This window comes from Pristis pectinata, chromosome 8 (assembly GCF_009764475.1).
Source record: "Pristis pectinata isolate sPriPec2 chromosome 8, sPriPec2.1.pri, whole genome shotgun sequence".
In the NCBI taxonomy this organism is placed as follows: domain Eukaryota; kingdom Metazoa; phylum Chordata; class Chondrichthyes; order Rhinopristiformes; family Pristidae; genus Pristis; species Pristis pectinata.
In genome coordinates, this window is record NC_067412.1 from 29,435,236 (window position 1) to 29,456,510 (window position 21,275).

Here is a 21,275-nt window from a genome sequence, read left to right on the forward strand (position 1 = left end):
GTAAAAGAATTGGTCTAAAATTGGAATGCCACTATTTGCAAGACCATCCTTCTCTGTTGCCAGGTCAAATTCCTAATGAAATGCTAACCTTGCCAACAAGCTTGCCAACAAGCTTCACATCTCATGACAGCACAAGAGAATTTAAAATAAAAGAACTAGCTTAAATTTTACTTTTAAAATTTGAGCAGTGTATAAGGCTTTGTTTTTGACACATTGGACAGAACTATTTCAACATGAGGAACATGAGTGGGTACCACCATTGTTAATGTGGCTGCTTAGTTTCTTTTGTTTCCTCAATCCATATCTTCTGAATAGTCTATTTTATTTGTATAATGCTGTGTAAGTTTCCCATCAGAACCATTTCACTTTTTAATTTTAAAGAAGGACTTTGTTGTCACAGTGATCATCTCATTTTTATTTCTAGGACATTTAGCCAAGATTCGACAAAAGTTCTATTTTAATGGAATGTTTAGTGGTAAAAAGATACACAATATACTGTGCTGCAAAGTAGTAAAGTAACCCTCAGCTCCCATGTTCACAGGCATTCTGTGTATACAGGAGTGTCTTCACAAAGTGGGAAAGACGATGAAAGGCTGACACTTTCAACACTGTGTGGACATGCAGAAGAACACTTCTGCTTATCTGTTCAAAGAGAACAGAGAGTGTAAAATTTAAAACATTTTAAATATGATGACAACATATATTTTAAACATGTTTATTATGAAGAAATTAACCTGTTTGGCATTTTGATCCTGTTATTCATGTTTCTTTGACTAGACGTTCAAATATGACTACTTTTATACAACATTACCACCTAGTGGCTATTTGCAGTACTCCATCCACTTTTGTAACATTGCAATAGGCCAGATTTTGCGGCAAGATCTTACAGTAACTGTGAGGTTATCATCACACTGTAATGGAATAAATCACTTAGAAACCTGTGTTGCCCATGTAAGTACACTTATGCTGTTTGTGCATAAGTCTTGCTATAACAGCATTTCATTCTGAGACTTGGCATTCACATGAAAGGAATAACATGTCATTAGGTTAGGACATAATTCTTGTGAAAATGAATTTTTAGTAGCAAATTACAGCCAAACAACCTTATGGTGATGAAAATCTGCTCTTATAAGGGTTGAGCTATTATTCCTCCAGTTTTTATTTATTATTGGGATTTTTTAAGAAGTCTTTCATATTCTCCTTTATCCCTTTCTTTCAATCTCACACATCTCTCCATCTCTTTATTTCAGCCATGACTTCACATTGAATTCACTATTCTGACAATACATGCTTTAGGCATTTTGCGTCTTCAATTTGATGAGTTAAGGAGATAAAGTTTCCTTGCTGGAAAACGTGCACTGTCGGCACATTGTACAAGTAACCTGTGCCAGATCATCTTGGTAAGTATAACACCTGAAATTTGTGTCAGTCAGGGCCAAACATGCTGTTTAGCACATGAGTCAATTTTTAAGTAATTTCAAGAGTTGCTAGCACCAGCTGAAGCTGTTTAAAACTGAAGCCTTGACTGCAGCTCTTTAAGGAAAGCTTATTTCACAGCTTTGGGAAGATTATATCAAGCAATGCAGAGTAAGAACAAGAGCAGGCAGCCCAATTTTGAAACCAGGAACATGAATGGCACATTCTCCACTTGTTCTGACTGATGTCAAGCTTCTTGAGAGCTATTGGCTCTGCACTCATCCAGACAAGTGGAGAATATTCCATCTGGTTTGTGCTTTGTAGGTGGTGAAGGCTCCAAAATATCCAGCCTCATGTATTTATATGGGTGGTTGAGTTGAGTTTCTGGTCAATGGTGACCCCCCCCTCCCCCACAACCTCCCGCCCTCATCCCCAGGATATTGGCTGTGGGAACTGGACAATGGTAATGCCATTAAGTGTCAGGGGTAAGTCATTAGACTCTCTCTAGTTGAAGATGGTCATTGCCTGGCACTTTTGTAGGCATAAATATTAATTGTCACTTATCAGTCAATGTCTGAATGGTGTTTAGGTCTTGCTGCATGCAGATGTAGACTGTTTCGTTTACTGAGATGTCACAAGTGGAAATGAACATTGTGCTATCATCAGTGAACGTCCCCACTTCTGACATTATGGTGGAACAAAGGTCATTGAAGCAGCTGTAGATGGTTGATCCTAGGACATTGCTCTGAGGAACTCCTGCAGTGATGTCAGGGCAAGGATGATTGACTTGAAAACCACAACTATCTTCCTTTGTGTTAAGTATGACTTTAACCACTGGAATGTTTTTCCTTTGATTCCCACAGACTTCAGTTTTAACAGGGCATTTTGATTCCACAATCGGTAAAATGCTGTCCTGGTGTCAAGACAGACATGTATACCTCATCTATATACTCTACCTGGCTCGATCTGCCCATCATTCTTCACCGTCCAGTCCACCAATCACCTCTGGCCCCTGTCTCACCACTCCCCCTCTTCTCTTTATACAGGCTGTCTCCCCACTCCACTCCTGATGCAGGGCTTTGACCTGAAATGTTAACAATTCCCTTCCCTCCACAGATGCTGCTTGGCCTGTTGATCTCTTCCAGCAGGTTGTTTGTTGCTCCAGATTCCAACATCTGCAGTCTCTTGTGTCTTTGTACCTCATTTCTATTTGGACCAAGGCTGTGATGAGGTCTGGAGCCAATCCATCTTGACAAAACCCAAACCTCTGTGAATATGACGTGGAGAGTAAATGGTTAATTGCATCGTCGACAACAGCTTCCATCATTTTGCTGATGAGTGAAAGCAGACTCTTTGGGTGGTAATTAACCAAAGTGTGCTTCTCCTGCTTTATGTGACATACCTAGATAATTTTCCACATTGTTGGGTAGATGCCAGTGTTGTAACTGTACTGGAACAGTTTAGCTCAAATTAAGCTAGTTCTGGTGCACGGGTCTTCAATATTATGATAAAGTATCACTAAAATAGTGCCATAAAACTTGGGACTTGGGTGGTGCTGGATTAGCAGATATTTTGGACAGTTGGATACTATTCCTATTGATATCTCAACACCCTTTTAATTCACTTTTTAATAAATATTACACAATATGATAATAAAGTGTCTAGTAAGTTGAAAGGGAGGCATAGGAACCAAGGCCTTGGGAACCAAGTCCCCTTTAACTACAGCCTCGGCACATTGACAAAGAGTGTAGAATCAGGGCCTCGCTCTTAGAAAGAAATATAAACCTGGGCTCTGGTGTGTGGGAAAGGAATGCAGGAACCACAGCCCCGTGAACTTCAGGGGATTATGGATACCTGGGCCCCTGTGCATTGAAGGGGAGTACGATAAACATTACCAAGTGAATCAAATGCCAAACCATTGGGATTTCCAAATAGATCATCGAAGTTTTACTGTTCTCTGATATTGAAAATTAAAAATTGGTTTTAAAAAGTGTTATTCAAAGAGTAGCCTCAAGGTATTTATGGATAAGGGACCCATTTGGCCACCTAAACCAACCATTTGAAAATGGTAATGTTCCCACTTCCTCTCACTTACCCTGCTCACCATCTGCCTTTCCAAATCTCTCTTAAGTAATTCCAAATTTTTTCCCTCCACCACCACATTACCATACGAGAAAGCTTGTGTATTATGTCACATGAAGAAGGTTCCTAATATTTCTAAAATTGCCTTTAAATTTATTCTGGTTACTTGAACCTGATTCCCCAGTTTCAGTTCTGTAGTTTTAATGAAAACGCTATTTGAGAATAACTTTATGCCTTTTACAATCACAATTTATTAGTTCACCTCTCGGACACCTTCGTCAGTGTGTTAAAACAGAATCTCAAGGATGAGTTACTCATTATAAATGTGGTGTGGTTTTCCTTCACTCTGATGTCAATGGTCGACTTGTTGCACTGCATCAAAATTGGATTTACTCTTTTCTTGCTGGGCTGAAATCCAGATGTCTCTGATTTTTCCTCATACCATATTCACAGAAAGTCACTATGAGGTATGATTCAAAATTGGAGATATTTGAACTTGTTGACCTTGACTACCCAGAAGATGAATATCTCTATGTCTCCTTTCCTTTATATAGTAAATAATGGACTAGGTAATCCAGTGACAGAGATACTGATCAAACACACCGTTCTCTTTCATTTCAGTAACCAACTGAGGGTCAGGTTTGCTTATAAGAGCTGTTTTATCTTGTATATTCAACATCTTTTCAAACCTGTTCAAGTGAAATATTTTTGGATAGTTTCCTTCAATTTACTTTTTCTGTTGGCCTTTCATTATAGTAGATAATGCTTCAGCTTACTGGCAGCACCTGACACATTAAATCACCCAAAATCTCCCCTCTATGAACCCTCATCCTCTCATGGGTTTTTCACCAGTGATTGCCAGATCTGGCCTCATTGCAGACTTACCTTATTTCAATTACAATGATACATGAACATAGGAAAAAGTAGTTCATACAGTCCCTGAATCCTGCCCTCAATTTTATTTTCCTGCAGGTCCCCATGAGCCTTGATTCCCCAAAAGTCTAAAAGCTTCTCAACCTTGAACATATTTAAATGGAATGAATTGTGCTGTTCAAACACTGGCATCTAGCCTGCCCTCAAATAAGTAACTCCCAGAGTTAACAGCAGATGCCTATGCACTGGATATGCTGAGTGACCCTTGCTAGCACATCGACCATTCTCATCCATCACCTTCTGACTGGAATTCCTAGCACATTGCTAGCCAGACCTGGCAATGGATCGGTATTTATTAGATTAGATGGACAAAGGAAAGGATTTTTTCCCCTAATTTAATGTTTTTAATTATTTAAATAATTTTAATTAGGTAAAATGATCAGAAATCTGTAAAAGTTAAAGCAAAGCCTATCAGCTTTGGCAGAAGGTAAAGCTCCCTCCAGCTTTGCCTTCTGTCGGATGGTGTTACAGGGCTGGTCTTCAGCATTATTCTGCCTGAGGCTTTATCATTCCTAAGTTCTTGCTACACCTCGTTGGACTCCTCCCGGTGTGGTATGCTAGTGCTCTGAATATTGTCCTGGTACACATGGGTGAGCAGTGACTGCAGGTGGCAAGCCAAGTCCACCTCAATTTGGCCCATGGGCTCAGCATCTACAGCAATCAGGGATAGAGAAGTCTAAAGATTTACAACCCACAGAGAAGGAATCCTTCCTCATCTCAGTCTCAAATAAGCATCCCTTTATCCTGAAACCATTCCTGCTAATTCTTGCGTTACTCAACCAGCTCCCTCATAACTTTGCCTTGTCTTTGTGACATCACCTCATTCTTCTAAACTCTAGTGAAGCAGAAAGGCCTTTGGCTTTGTGCATAATATTTGCAGCAGTGGGCAAATGTAATCCTGCCACAAAACTGCCTAATGTGACTTTAATGCATTACGAGGCATTTTTGTCTTAGAACATTTTAAAACAGAGTTGTATCTACTGTTACAAATGCAAATAGTGATGATGCTTTAAGTCTGGAATAGTTATTAATAAAAGATGCAGGAAATACTCAGCAGGTTGGACTCCACCTGTGGAAAGAAAAATAGACAACATTTCAAATTCAAGGTCATATTGGTCCTCTCTGCAGATATTATCTGACCTTTTGAGTATTTCCTGAAACACTTTGTATAGCAGCTTATAGTTATCCATCAGGAAACATTAACAAGTGATTAACTGGTTTTACTTATCAAAGTGCCGTTTGTGGAATATTGCTACGCACAAGGTTTTAGTAAATTAAGAATGACTACACTTCAAAAACTATTTCTTGATGCATGGCTTCACTATAGAGCCCAGTTACCTGACAAGAACCAGACAAGTTCCAACTATGTGTGTCAGGATAGAATCAGATTTCAAAAAAATGTTTTGGCTTGGGTTGGGATTTAAATTTTAAACATGGATAGATGTATTATAAACTCCTCACAATAGATGGCAGCCTCGATGCAGCAGAGGCATTTTGGTCTCAGATTGGATTTTGGTTTATCATTTCATCTAATGATCCTTGACTAACAACTCAGACACCATATGATGAGCAAAAAAATGTTTTCTCTGCTATTTTAGCCAACATTCAAACCACAATCAATATCACTAAATGTAGACATCTCAGTGCTGATAGTGGAACCTTCATGTGCACAGAATTGCTGCTGCGATGCCCACAAAATAGTACAACGATCCAAAATTAATTGAGGGGATTATGAAGTGCTTTTCAGTGGCTAAAACATGTAAAAGGGGAAAGAAAAACAGATCTTTTTTCCCCGTGAACTTCATGAGTGCAGCACATACTATAGTGCAACATCTTTGTCTTCATTAAAAACAAACATTTAAAAAATGTTTATAACTTAACTGGCAAAGTGAATTCATGAAAACAACGTTGTTTTTAATTTGCCTAATGTACCTAAAATACATTGGATTTCAATGTGAAGATATTGCACTGACATCTCATTTTGTGCCCGAGAAACTGGAATTCAAAAGGTTCACAACAAATTATATATAGAAAATGAATATTGGCTTCCATTATATATTCACTTTGCATTTTAGTTTCTGTTACCTTAGATCAGCATGAATATTGGATCTGAAAGCAAAGTAAAAAACCTAAAGTGAATTTATAAACTGTATATATGTTTTCACTGTTTCAAGCTTTGGATAACAAAGCAATGCTCTATACAATTGATTTAATGTGTTCCTTGTTTGTCTGTTCCTGTTGCATTGTGCTCTTTCATCCAGCGAAAAATAATTCTCTGTAGTTCCTCTGAAGAGGACTCATTCTTCTGCATGACCCCACAATTGTAAGTATGAATCCTCTTCAGAGGAACTGCAGAGAATTTTTTGTTTGAGTTGATGAAAAAGCAGCACAATGCAACAGTGACAGACAAATGTTTCAAATTGGATACCCTTCGTCAGACAAACTATCCAACATCTCTCAAGCTATTCTTCTCTTTGAATCCTCAGATGCCGTGTGTCAGCACATACATGCTCTTGATCTCTTTCTGCAACAACACTGCCTCACTCTGTCTCAAAGATGTTGTGTTCCACATTTCTACTTTATTCTTCCACACACTGCAATAGACGATTTTTCTTCTTCCTTTCAGACATCAAAGATCACAAACTTCAATAGCACTTGCATTCCAACAACACTCCAGATCTCTCCCTGCCTCTTCACTTTCCTTAGACCACAGGTCCTACCCCCTACTGTGTTTTCACCATCCCTTCTGATCTTCCTCTCTTTGATCCCAAATGATCAATCCTCAACAGATGCCTCAGATTTGTCCCCCAGTGTTCCTATCACAATGAACTCTGAGCTCGATGTGACATTTTGGGGGATATGTGGAAAGGTCTTTGTTTTTGTCCTATCTGGGCCCATTCCCTCAACTCTTTATCCAGTACATCGATGACTGCATTTATGCTGCCTCGCCTGCACTCATGCAGAATACTTTTGCTGCCAATTTCCACCTTGCCTTCACATGGTCAATCTCTGACTCTTCTCTTCCTTTTGTGGACCTCTCAGTTACCATCTCAGGCGATAGACTAATGCCTATTACAAGCTCACTGACACCCACAACCATCTTGACTACTCTTCGCTTCCCACAAGGACTCTATTCCATTCTCTCAGTTCATCCTTCACCATGGTGCTTGCTCCAATGAGATATTCCATACAGGTGCCTCTCAAATGTCTTCTTTCTGACCCATGGATTCCCCTCTACCTTTGTTAACAAAGTCCTTGACTGCATCTCATCCATTTCCCATGTCTCTGCTCTCACCCAGTCTCCATCAGGACAAAACAAGGATAGGATTCCTTTGGTTCTCACCTACCATTCCACCAGCCTTCACATTCAACAGATTATTCTCTGCAATTTCCACCGCCTTTAAAGAGATTCCACCATCAGCCACATATTCCCTGCTCTTCCCTTTTCAGCATATCGCAGGTACAGTTCCCTTCATGGGTCTCTGGTCTACTTTTCTGTTGCCATCAACCACACAACTTTACAGCACTTTCCTTTGCAACTGCAGGTGATGTAACACGCACTTTCACCTCTTCCTTTCCCACCACCCAAGGACCCAAACAGGTGAAGTAGCAATTCACTTGCACTTCTTCCAATTTAGTGTACTGCATTCGGTGTCACAACATGGTTTCCTCTACTTTGGAGAAACCAAACATAGATTGGGTGATTGCTTTGCGGAGCACCTGTGTTCAATCCACAGGGATGACTCCTTGCTTCCTGTTGCCTGTGAATTTACTTCCTCACTCCCACTCTGACCTATTGGTTTTCAGCCTCCTTTTCAGCCACAGAGAGACCCAATGCAAGCTTGAGGAATAGCACCTCATTTTCCATCTGGGCCTTCTAGAATCAATGTTGAATTCAACAACTTCAGGTAACTTGATCACTCAGTCTGTATCAGTCATCTATCTGTAATATTAGCTCAGCTTTTTTTATGCTTCCTTCCTTTCTTTTTCTCTCTGGGAATGGAGGACATACCCAGCCTGACCTGCTGGACTCATCCTCCTGCTCTGGATTTCACAACTCCCACATTCTTTTGTCTACGTTCTCATCCTCTTACTGATCCCATTCACTCATTGACCACATAATCTTATTTACAGTTTATCCCCATAGTCACCCTAGCTTAACACTATCTGAGACATTGCCTCCCCCCCCACTACCCCTGCAGCTTAACAAGCTTCTTCCCCCACCCCTAGATCTGACAAAGTGTCTTCAGCCTGAAATGTTAACTGTTTCTCTTTCACAGATCCAGCCTGAACTGCTGAGCAATTATAGCATTTTCTGCTTTTATTTCAGATTGCCAGCATCTTCAGTTTTTTTTGGAATGACATTTCTTATGTTGGTTACACAAAGACCAAATGGTCTTTATAATGCTGAAACATTAGCATCTTTGCTTAGTATCTGGATTTGCAAGAAAGTAAACACGTTGTCATTCACATAGTCACAAGAAACTTTGGGCTTTGTTTTGGAATTAGCACCATTGGGATTGTGATGCTGTCTTAGGCTCAATGCCACAAGAGTGTTGAATTTACTCTCCAAATCAGAAGGCAAATTCATCCAACATATTTATATTAATGAGAATGAGGAAAAATTAAGTAAAGTCTCTTCAGCTTAAATAGGACAAATGCTTAATTTAGAAAGAATGCAAGTTTGTAGGCAAAAGAAATGAACAGAAAATAAACAGCAAGATTCAAAGTATTTTAATTTTGAAAGTTATAATCATACATTGTGCCTTTAAAGTATAATCAGAAACATTTAATCCAAGGAAAGTGTGTGTGACAGGAAAGCCTCACCTCTTAATTTCTCAATCCTTTTCCCACATTCAAACCAGATTCCAAACCCCCAATTTTTAAAACCAATCCCAGAGTACAGTAATCAGTACTTATTTCATACACTAATGTTAAATAGCTTGGAAGGGGATGGTGAAGGTGATAAAGAAAGTAATTTCACTTGGCACATGGCAAGCAACACCACAAAAGATAACTGATGACTAATCGTGAGCAAACTGGTAACTGTTTGAGATCAGGTTGCAGATGTGATCAATCATAGCCTAATCCAATGATGGCCCCTCTTATATTTAGCTTCTTTCTTAATTGAGAAATTTCAAACTTGGTCACTACACCTAGATTTATACAGGACCATGCTTCCCTGTCAATTATCGAGAATCCCCCCAGTTTCCTTCTGTCCTATAAAATACCCATATTACAATACTCACAGACACCAATGATAAATTAAAGTAAGTGAAAGTAATGCTAAAACAATATTGTTTTTGTGTTTTGCAAAATTTAACATCACACAGCCATTATTTACTTGAGATTGCAAGAAGTTTACTTTAACTGATAGTCAAACTCAAGTGTTGCAATTTCTTGATATACCTGAAGACATCCTGTGTGACACAAAACTTATTTGAACAAACTATTAAGAATGCTTTCTAGTGCAAATTCCAGAGGAAAACATACATTTCAATTAAGTCCCAGATGTCCCCAAGTTCCAATCCACATTCATTTTGATCGATATTATCAAAAGAATTGACTGCAAGCTTTAAAAACCATTCTAAAACAGCAAGTATTTTTGTCAGGATAATCATGCAAGTTTCTATTTCCAGGACATTCAAGAAAGTTTATCCAGAAAACTTCATGTAATGACTAACCAACAAAAATACTGGTGTACAGAGGCCTTTGTTGGAATTTTCCCCAAAGGAAACAGCACGCTTGATTACATGGTTTTTTTTAAGACAAACGGCAACTTCCAGATGACAAAAAAGCCAGTTCCATGCTCGTGTTATCTATCCACAAGAGCTCTGTTGACTGCAGATGAAAAAGAATAATTAATGTTTTGCACATTAACAGCCTTTTACTTATTTTGCTCTATTGATGTTTAAAGGTTCAGCTAAAGGAACCAAATTTACTACAATGAATGCACCACAAGTTAATTTGGATACAAATTGAAAATTAAATTGAAATAACAATATTCCAAGCAGTTATACCGTACATAATATGAATTTGCACCATGTGCAAATAATTCTAAAAATTCTAATGAATTCATATTCTTTCTCTTCCAAGAAAGTAACTTATAACAGAAACATTCTCAATAAAATCAGGTTTCAGTATTACTTGGTATTTGAAAAATACTCTCAGTACTATTTGGAACTAAACACTCAAAAACAAAAATCACACACCAAACTTTAACAACCCACTTATCTAATTCCTTAAATTTAATTATGGTTTTAACAGCTCAAATTTAAGACTACTACAGGAATGTTATCACTGAACCATTAGCAATATGTTTCTCTCAACAAACCCCACAATTGGTCAGTTGCACCAAACATTTCTGGAGTTATATATTCTGGAGAATATTTCATTTGCATTTGCTTTCAATTTACCTTTAAAGCATCTTAACTCTCTTAAGAAGTTCCTTCAGTCACCCTCTTTCAAGGCTGACTAGCTAGGCATGTTCAGTTTTCCTCAAAAATCAGTCCAAAGGTGAGGTTCTGTCTCTAATATTGGCTCTTCTTTGGACCTTTCTAGATTTTAATTGTTTTTTTTTGTTTATAACCCCTGTGCCCAAAACTGAGGTAATTACTCTATTGTTGGAGAACTATAACTGTACTATCTAGATTAAGCAGCAAATTCTCAGATTTGCACTCTTATTAGAACTATAGAACCATACAGCACAAAACTGGCCCTTCGGCCCACCATGTTATGCTGTCCATCAAACCACCCTCACACTATCTAACCTTTTCCTCCCACATATCCCTCTATCTCACATTCCTCCATATGCCTATCCAACAAACTCTTGAACCTGTCCTTTGTATCTGCCTCCACCACCACCCCAGGCAGTGCATTCCATGCACCAACCACTCTCTGGGTGAAAAACCTCCCCCTGGCATCTCCCCTGAACCTCCCACCCATAACCTTAAAGCCATGCCCTCGTCTTGAGCATTGGTGCCCTGGGAAGGAGGCGCTGACTGTCTACTCTATCTATTCCTCTCAATATTTTATATACCTCTATCATGTCTCCTCTCATCCTCCTCCTTTCCAGTGAATAAAGCCCTAGCACCTTAAGCCTCTCCTCATATTCCATACGCTCTAATCCAAGCAGAACATTACTATAAAAGCACATCTTTGGCTTTTATGTCCAAACACTACAATTGCTTTATGTTTGCAAATACAGCCGACACAGTATCAGATTTGAACTGAACTTCAATATTAGTACTATTCCTGTTGAAAAAAATGTTGAATACATTAGAGTTTTAACAGCATATCACATATCATACTTATTGCTGAACAACTTCTCTGCACCCAAAAATTCTAAATTTTATATCTGTAGAGTTTCATACCATCAAGAAAAAAAGTGAAAACCTAATGACTTTTAAATGATAAAATTAATCATAATATTTAAATTTTTACCTTAAAACCATTTACAAGTCACAGTATTCTATTTTACCTTTTGTAAACTATTCAAAAAGTTAATAGAACTCAATTCTTTTTACTTCCTAGTCTGCACATGAGAACTCTTCAATGTAACTGGTTGCGTGGTCTGCCAGTTAGAGCAGGAAATAGAACTCACTGAGTAGAGAGGGGGCATGGGAAACAGAACCCAGTGAGTTTTATGGAACCACAGAAAATATAACCAGGCAAGTTGAAAGGGAGCAGGGAGACAGAACCCAGTGTACTTTGGGTAGTTAAGAAATATGATGTTCAAGAAACAGTTGGCAATTCACTTCACACTGAGCAGCATAGAAGATGGTAGACTGGACCAGAACAGACTTGCTCAGTTACCAAAACTATTGAGCAAGTCAGATTGCAAACTATTAGGACTTCCGAACAATCAAGTACTTTGATTATTGGAGTTTTACTGTATTCACTTCTGAAGAAACTAGACAGGAAATGGTCAAAAACAGGAATTTCATACCAGAACCTACCAAATCTTTATGGGCAGATTTATTAAAGACATCAGTGATACAGGTTTCCATTAGCCAGGCAATCAAAGCTATTATTGAGAACTGATTCAGACAGAACTGAAGTACTTGTCCAATTCAGGGCACTGTACTCATAGTGTGAAAGTCTTTGAGAAGGTGCTGAAGAGAGTTACTAGAATGGTCCAAGGGATAAGGGACTTAATTTACATGAATAGAGAAGCTGCATTTTGTCTTCTTACACCATAAAAGCTGCAGAGGGTAATTTGATAGAAGCATTCAAAATCATGAAGGGTCAAGACAAAGTGAATAAAGTGTAGTTTACAATGATGAAGGCAATTCAGTACATGTTATTTAAATGGATTTTCAGAAAATGTGTGAAGAAAGTTCTAAATATAAGATGCTAGCAGAACTGAGGTCCATGGGGACAGGAGCAGCGGAGATCAAAAATTAATTTAAAGACGGAAGAAAATGTTCCCTAGCAGTCAGTGCCAGGGTAATGATATCTCTAACTATATTTTTAAAAATGTCATAGGCAAGGGTGTGCAGCATTGTAGACTCAGCCAGTTCCATCACAGCCACAACCCTCCCCACCATCGAGGACATCTTCAAGAGGCAGTGCCTCATGAAGGCGGCATCCATCATTAAGGACCCTCATCACCTGGGACATGCCCTCTTCACGTTACTACCATCAGGGAGGTGGTACAGGAGCCTGAACACCCACACTCAACGTTTCAGGAACAGCTTCTTCCCCTCCACCATCAGATTTATGAACGGTCCATGAACCCAATCTCATTATTGCTCTTTCGCACCATTTACATTTATAACTTATAGTAAATTTTGTCTTTATGTCTTGCACTGTACTGCTGCCACAAAACAACAAATTTCATGACATACGTCAGTGATATCAAATCTGATTCTGATATTTTCCAAAATTGCAAATGACAGAACTTGAAAGCCTGGTTTACAGCTTGGAAGATAGAAATAGACTGCTAAAATATGAGTAGTTTGGCAGGCCAGGCAGATAAGTAACAGATTAAATTTAATACAGGAAAGATATACTTTGGCAGAAAGAGTGAGACACATTATATATTAAAAGGCAGACTCAGAGGGACCTGGGTGTACACGAACACAAGTCTTTGAAAGCAGCAGGGCATATTAATGGAGTAGTTAGTAAAGCATATAGGATCCTGGGATCATAAATGGAGGAAGTGTACAAAAAGCTAAGAGGTTATGTTGAAGCTGTGCAAAACACTTTTAGGTCAAAACTGCAGAACTGTGCTCATTTCTGGTCACACTACTAAGGATATGAAACAAAGTCAATCACAGCTTTCAAAGTGGAACTGTACGGGATTTCAGGGAAAACAATTTTCAGGGCTCTGAGGAAAGATTGGGGAGAATGGAACTGATGACACTAATGCTCTATTAGGAGCTTGCACAGATTTGATGGGCCAAATGGCCTTCTGTGCTGTAACAATTCTATGATTCTAACATTTCAAGCTTCTATGGTCCCATTATTTATATAATGTCCTAGTCTGCTTTGTAACCTTTTATAGAAAATGGAATCTTTGTACAGTTAAGGCCACAAGTGCTCCTTGATTCTGCATTTGAAAAATCTCAACCTTGTCCTGGTGCAAAATCAGAAGTGGAGTCACTTTAAATATATCCTTAGGTTCATACAATGTTCTACAACATATTCCAAGTTGAGAGTTTTCAGAACATTCCATAAGCTCAAAGCATGCAGCCCATAGCTCTCTTGGGTAGATTTCCAAAGATTCATTACCCACTGGGTGAAGAAATATATTTTTATCTTCGTCCTGAATGGCTGACCATTTATTATGAGACAGTGACCAATTGCTCTAAACACCCCAGCCAAGGGAAACATAACCTGGATCTCCACCATCCAGATCTGTAAGAATTTTATGTTTTAATGAGACAACCTCCCATTCTTCTATCCTCTAGTAAGTACAAGCCCAAACTGCTTTCATCTCATCTCATATGACAATACCCCATTCCCAGGAATCAATCTGGTCAACTTCTAGGTTTCATGAGGTCCCTATATAACTGTAGTAAAACATCTTTACTCTTGTAGTCAAAGTTGTTCTGAAGGACAAGGTGATAGGATAGGTGGAAATGTTCTCTTGCACACCTCACTAATTACACTATTTTTCCAATGTTATCAAACTCAGGTCGCAGCCCTAGGCAAGAAACTTGAATAGGTTCTCTTACACATCTCCTCCCCTTTCAGACCCTATCAATCTATCAATCTCACTTTCATCATGCCAATAGCCCCTCAATGCTGTCTTCTCCTTGCACAATTAAATCCCCAATCACCTCTCCCTATACCTTAATGACACCCTGATCCCTGGCTCCAATACAACCAAGCCCAACCTGACCATCTCAACTCTTCCCCATGGCCTCATTACCACTACCTCCCCTTCCCCGGCTCACCTAACACTTTACTTCCACGACAATGGTATAACACACAAAAGCAATGCTGATGGACAATTCAATAACACACACTTTGCACCTCATGTGTCTCATATATAAATAGGTAGAGAAAAATCATAGACTCACTTATGAGATGTTTATTTTCTTCAGAGTATATACAAAGTTCTTGTAAGCCAAATAGCCACAATGCACATACCTCTCAGGGACAAATTTCAACGAGCTGCTAAATATTCAGAAACGTGACTGGCCTCGCTCGGCCCCATCGTTAAGGAATTCATGACCAAGACCATTCCCGCACTTTCCACAAGAAACCTGAAATAACACATTATAGTAACAGTCTACGCAAGCACCTTTTCAAGACGAACCCAGTCGTTTCACACAGATTTACAAGAAGATAGTGGGTTCACCTAAAATGATGGTTTTTATTTCATTGCTATTAAGTGCAAAAGAACTGTTCATTGATCCATATATTTTTGTAGATTCTATGATGGTGGAAAACTCTCATTTCCATTCATTATTAGATTGTATTATATGTTATAAATTATGTTCTCTTCAAGCCCACCCAACCCTCTTCCCATTTTTGAAAGTATTTAATAGACAATTTGCAAGCTCAATTAAAAATCCCAGATGATCATATTTCTCATGTTGTGCTAAATGGTTTACGTTTTTTATTTATTAATTTGTTTTAAAAATCAACAAAGTAAGTAGATTTAAGTTGGTCTGCAGTACATTTCATCACTGGATTGGGTATTGGAATTGGTTTATTATTGTTACATGTCAATGGACTTCAGCAAGGCCTTTGATAAGGTTCTGCATGGTAGGCTGTTGTGGAAAGTTAGATCGCATGGGATTCAGGGACAGCTGGCTAATTGGACACAGAAATGGCTTGATGGTGGGAAGCAGAGGGTGATGGTAAGCAGAGGGTGATGGTGGTTGGTTGTTTTTTTTTGGACTGGAGGCATGTGACTAGTGGTGTTCCCCAGGGGTCGGTGCTAGGCCCATTGCTATTTGTCATCTATGTCAATGATTGGATGAGAATGTACAAGGCATGGTTAGTAAGTTTGCAGATGACACAAAAATAGGTGGTGTTGTAGACAGTGAAGATGGTTGTCAGGATTTACAGAAGGATCTTGATCAGCTGGGTAAGCGGGCTGAGGAATGGCAGAAAGAGTTTAATTCGGATAAGCACAAGGTGTTGCATTTTGGGAAGACAAATGAGGTAGGACTTTCACTGTAAACAGTAGGGCCCTCGGGAGTGTTTTAGAACAAAGGGACTTAGGAGTACAAGTATATAAGTACACTGAAAGTGACGTCACAGGTGGACAGGGTGGCAAAGGCGGCTTTTGGCACACTGGCTTTCATCAATCAGGGCACTTGAGTATAGAAGTTGGGATGTTATGTTGCAGACGTTGGTGAGGCCACATTTGAAATATTGCATTCAGATTTGGTCACCCTATCAGAAAGATGCCATTAAACTAGAAAGACTGCAGGGGAGATTTAAGAGGATGTTGCCGGGACTTGACGGACTGGGGTACAGAAAGGGGTTGATCAAGTTGGGATTTTTTTTCCACTGGAGCATAAGAGAATGAGGGGTAATCTTACAGAGGAGTCTAAAATCATGAGGGGCATAGATAGGATCAATGCACAGTCTTTTTCCCAGGGAAGGGAAATCAAGAACTAGCGGGCATAGGTTTAAGATGAGAAGAGAGATTTAGAAGGAACCTGAGGGGCAACTTTTACCCAGAGTGGTCAGTATATTGAATGAGCTGCCAGAGGAAGGGTTTGAGGCAGGTACATTAACAACATTTAAAAGTCACTTGGACTGGTACGTGGATTGGAAATGGTTAGAGGGATATGGGTTAACTGTGAGCAAATGGGACTAGCTTAGATAGGAATCTTGGTCAGCATGGACTAGTTGGGCGGAATGACCTGTTTCTGTGCTGTACGACACTATGAGTGGATTGGACAAGATGTCCATTTAAAAAGGTAGTTTAAGAGAGTTGTGGAACATCAGTGCACTGCCCATTTAATACTGCCAAAGTAATGTCAAACATTAACAGATAGACACAAGACTGTTCCAAATTTTCTATTTATTGCTGTGTTGATACCCTACCTTAAGTGCATTATTGCTCTCCTTTCTTTTGGACACACTATCTGGATGAATGGTTTCAGTAAAAGCAGGCCATGGTGAGGAGTGGTCGTATTTAGCTTTACTTGAAAACAATTCATGTCCACACTTTGAACAGACGTATATACCTGTATTGAAAATAAAATAAATTTGAAAGAAGCCATCATTCACCAAAACTAAATGAGCAACTAACACAGCACAGCATTAAAAATAAGAAAAAATTGCAGTGTTTCTCAAACCCAGAATGTTCCAAAACCTTTTGCTTAGAACTAGACTGAAGAGCCATATTTTTGCATGTATTTGATTCAATTTCAATCAATATTAATAAATCCCAAAAGAAATTCATGGATTTATTGGATGGAAATTCTGTAATTTTCTTTCTACATCTTCTGAACATGTATCATACCAACATACAGGAACCTGGACATCAAGAGTGGCATCCAGTGTTAACAGCCATTGCACATCACTTCCACAAGTTTGAACTAATTGGGTGCACCATTTTTTAAATTTAAATTTTATTTACAGCATGGTAACAGGCCCTTCCAGCCCAACGAGTCCGTGCCGCCCATTTTAAACCCAAATTAACCTACCTGTACGCCTTTACAATGTGGGAGAAAACCGGAGCACCCGGAGGAAACCCACGCAGACACAGGAGAACGTAGAAACTCCTTACAGACAGCGACGGGAATCGAATCCCGATCACTGGCGCTGTAATAGTGTCGCGCTAACCGCTAAAAAGCAAGCCTGCACAGTGCTTGCATGTTTGCTTTATCATTACATAAGGAACCAACAAAGAGATCCTGGTACTGGGAACAAATGCCAGGAAAATTAAATATTTACCTGCAGCTGTGGCTCTCACTTGCAGCTCCCCACCCACCCTGACCAAGTGTAACTCTTGACAAGGCCCTCCCCCACCAATTCATTGTACAAAGCACATCCCTAACAATCCGTCATCTCAATCCCGTCATCAATCTGTTGCCAAATCCCCAGAACATATCCCTCACTGCTCCAGTGCCCAACCCACCTCTCACCAAATTGAGTTGCCACTTGACACCTCCTTCCAACACCACAGATCTACTGCTCAAGCTCCCCACATCAATTGCCTCCCCATACCATTGACCTGGCACTCAAACCTTCCACGCTACTATTCTCATGCTCCACCACCATACTATTCTGCTGTCAACTGTACTATCACCAGTCAGTGAATTATTAACCACACTGATCAGAACTGATTGACTCATTCCTTTTCTGTGTACTTTCCCACAAGGTAAAAAGCCTTTGAGGACATAATGCATATTATAGTACATTGGGATTCATGCACAACGTAACTTTGCAGCAGCTGGCCTACACACAATTAACACATCTCTATAAGAACCATTCAAGTTCTAGACCGTGACGTGTTGGCAGTAATTTTGGGGAACGCAGCAGTCAATTTTCACAAGCTCATACAAATGTGATAATGACTTGACAATCTGTTTTAGTGAAATTGATTGAGAGATCAATAGCGGTCAGAGCAATTGGAAGCATTCCCTTGTACTTCTTAGAGTCAGAGCAATACAGCAGATACAGGCCCTTCAGTGCAAGGAGTCCATACCAACCACAGTGCTCATCTAGCTAGTCCCAATTTCCTGTTTTCCACCCCTCCAAGCCCTGCCCCTTGAATGATACTATTGTACCTGCCTCAACCACTTCCTCTGGCAGCTTGTTGAATATACTCACCACCCTCTGCCTGAAAAAGTTGCCCCTCGTCTCTTTTAAACCTTTCCCCTCTCACCCTAAATCTACGCCCCTAATTTTGGATTCCCCTCACCCTGGGGAAAAGATTGCTACCATCCACCTTATAGATAACAGAAGCTAAAGGCTTCATCTCGCATGATGCTGACCACTGGAGACTCTGGCTAGGAGCCGGGGGGTGGCCAGGGTGCTGCACAGCTGCTGACATCATTCAATCGCGGCCGACATGTTCACCCGCCACCTACTCCCTGGCAAAACAACTTTTACGAATAAAAAAGTGTGCAGAGAGGCCAATAGCTCGACGACCACACACGATGGAAGTTAGAGTGTGCGTGTACGAACGGGGGAAGAGATATTGCCCCGAGCTCACGGCTGCCTTCCCTTGTCTGGAAGTTTCCAGACAGTGCAGGTCGGAAGCGGCCCAGGACCGGCCCGTCGGCTGGACGCCGAGCCGGACCCGTCGGCAGCTTTCACCCCGAGGGGGGTCGGGTACCCGTCCTCCATTCGGCAAATGAACAACAAAAAAAAACTAATGCGGACGGCGAAGTTCCATGCTGAGGCGCTGCCGAAGCCGAAGTGAAGCGGATAAACTCCCCGCACAGTAGGCGGGCGATCTTCCCTCCCGGACTCACCGGGTTCAAAGTGCCCCCTGTAAATCTCCCCGCCGAAAAAGGTACAGAAAGCCATTTCCCGTCGGTTACAGTCCGGTGCCGTTCAAACTCTCCTCTCCAGACTTTTGGATCAGCGAGCATGCGCGGTAGCCCCGTGCTGAGGCTGCCAGCAGGGACCTGGTGAGAGGAACAGGGGCGCTGGCACTGAGCCAAAGAGAGGTTGGGTCCAAAGCTCGGAGAGAATATTTATTAGTCACATGTACATCGAAACACACAGTGAAATGCGTCTTTTTGCATTGCTAAGAATGTGCTGGGGGCAGCCCGCAAGTGTTGCCACTCTTCGGGCGCCAACACAGCATGCCCACAACTTCCTAACCTGTACGTCTTTGGAATGTGGGAGGAAACCGGAGCACCCAGTGGAAACCCACACAGACACGGGGAGAACGTACAAACTCCTTACAGACAGCGACGGGAATTGAACTGGGGTCGCTGGTGCTGTAGTAGAGCTAGCGAAGCCACAGATAGATTCCAAGAAGGAGTTTATTGCAAGTTTTGTCTAGGTAACATTTGTGTTTGCAATGACAGCAAGCACTTGGCAAGACAATATTTATTACCCGCACTGCTTTTAAAATTTGTGTTTATGCCATGCTTTTAAAGCTTCCCTTTCCTCCAAGACGTGAAGCGTGTGTGTGTATGAAAGCATATGTGCTGAGTGGCACCTACACACATGCCCACCAAATTGTGGGCATTAATATCCATGCAGCAGCGTTAGGTCTCCACTTGTCTTGGTACCCCGCCAGTGGTAGCTGGTGTGCAACAGTCACCCATTGTTCAACTTTCACTCCACATACTGTGCCAAGCATGGGGCATTGCAAATCTTGTTAATATTGCAAATGTGTCACAAAAACATGCCTGTTCTTATAACAACCACCTTCTAAAAGATGTAAGTTTTTGAAGAAAGATGTGTCAGTTGCTGACAACAACACTGTAATTTGTCAATTATGTGGAGGAAACTTCACTTTTTCAGGGTGGCTGAAATGATAATGCTCAGTGCCTTCAAACAAAAGAACTCAAGGAAGCTGGAATTAAGTATTTCACATGTTTCTGCAAAGTAAAAGATAGAGGATAATAACATTCGTGATGGTGATGGAATGTGTGCCTATCATTTTTTTCACCATGGATAGTTTTAGATCAAGTGATTAGACATTGCAGTTGGTTAAAAAACTTTACCAACTGATTTTTTTGTCCAAAAAGCAAAGCAATCAATTGCATTTGGAAGTATTATCAACCGACAAATTTCTGAGTGATCTAAGGAAGTGTTTGCTTATCTCACTTAGGTTGGATGCTTCAAATAAAAAAGACCACAAGCTGTTCCCAGCTCTGGTGTGTTATTTTCTTCCAACGACTGGGGTGAAAGTGAAAATCAGTTCTCCATCATGCGAACCATCTGACTCACAGTGTGAATTTCTTCATCAACAATTGGAAAAATCATCTCAGTGAAAAACTTGTTGAACTTTGTGCAGGTAGTTCCAATATAAAATTTGGTGGTGCTGAACAAGCTGGAAAATAACAATCTATCATGAAAATTACAGGTCATGTCAGGGAAAGAGACATTTAGCATTGGTTGCAGTGCTCACTTTGTACATAGCTATCCACAAACATCAGCTGACTTGATCAACACTTGACCTGGAGTACCTTGCTCTGAAAGTTTACAAATACTTTAATATTTATACTGTTTACATAGAAGAACTGAAACACCTCTCCCAATGTGTTAAATCTTGAGAATTCTAAATAGCTAAAACATGGCAGCGCAGGTTCCTGTCTCTTGGATCAGCACTAAGCAGAATTTTATTGATTTTTGAGAGATTCAAGTCATATCTTCTACCACAAGAAAGGTGCCCGACACTGTTGAAAGCATCCTTAAGGTGTGGTCGGCTTCTGCTAATCAACAACTAGTTACATTTCAGA

The 21,275-nt window shown here is 40.2% G+C and overlaps 1 protein-coding gene across 1 annotated transcript; it reads right to left on the reverse strand.

Annotated features, from left to right (window-relative positions):
- Positions 1 to 9,150: 9,150 nt before the first annotated feature.
- Positions 9,151 to 19,493, reverse strand: msrb1a (methionine sulfoxide reductase B1a). The gene is made up of 4 exons (XM_052021608.1): positions 19,329 to 19,493; positions 16,948 to 17,090; positions 15,031 to 15,146; positions 9,151 to 10,272 (listed from the first exon to the last, which is right to left on the reverse strand). The coding sequence occupies exons 1-4, from the start codon at positions 19,381 to 19,383 to the stop codon at positions 10,251 to 10,253; spliced, it is 336 nt and encodes a 111-aa protein (XP_051877568.1). The 5' UTR covers positions 19,384 to 19,493; the 3' UTR covers positions 9,151 to 10,250.
- Positions 19,494 to 21,275: the final 1,782 nt, after the last annotated feature.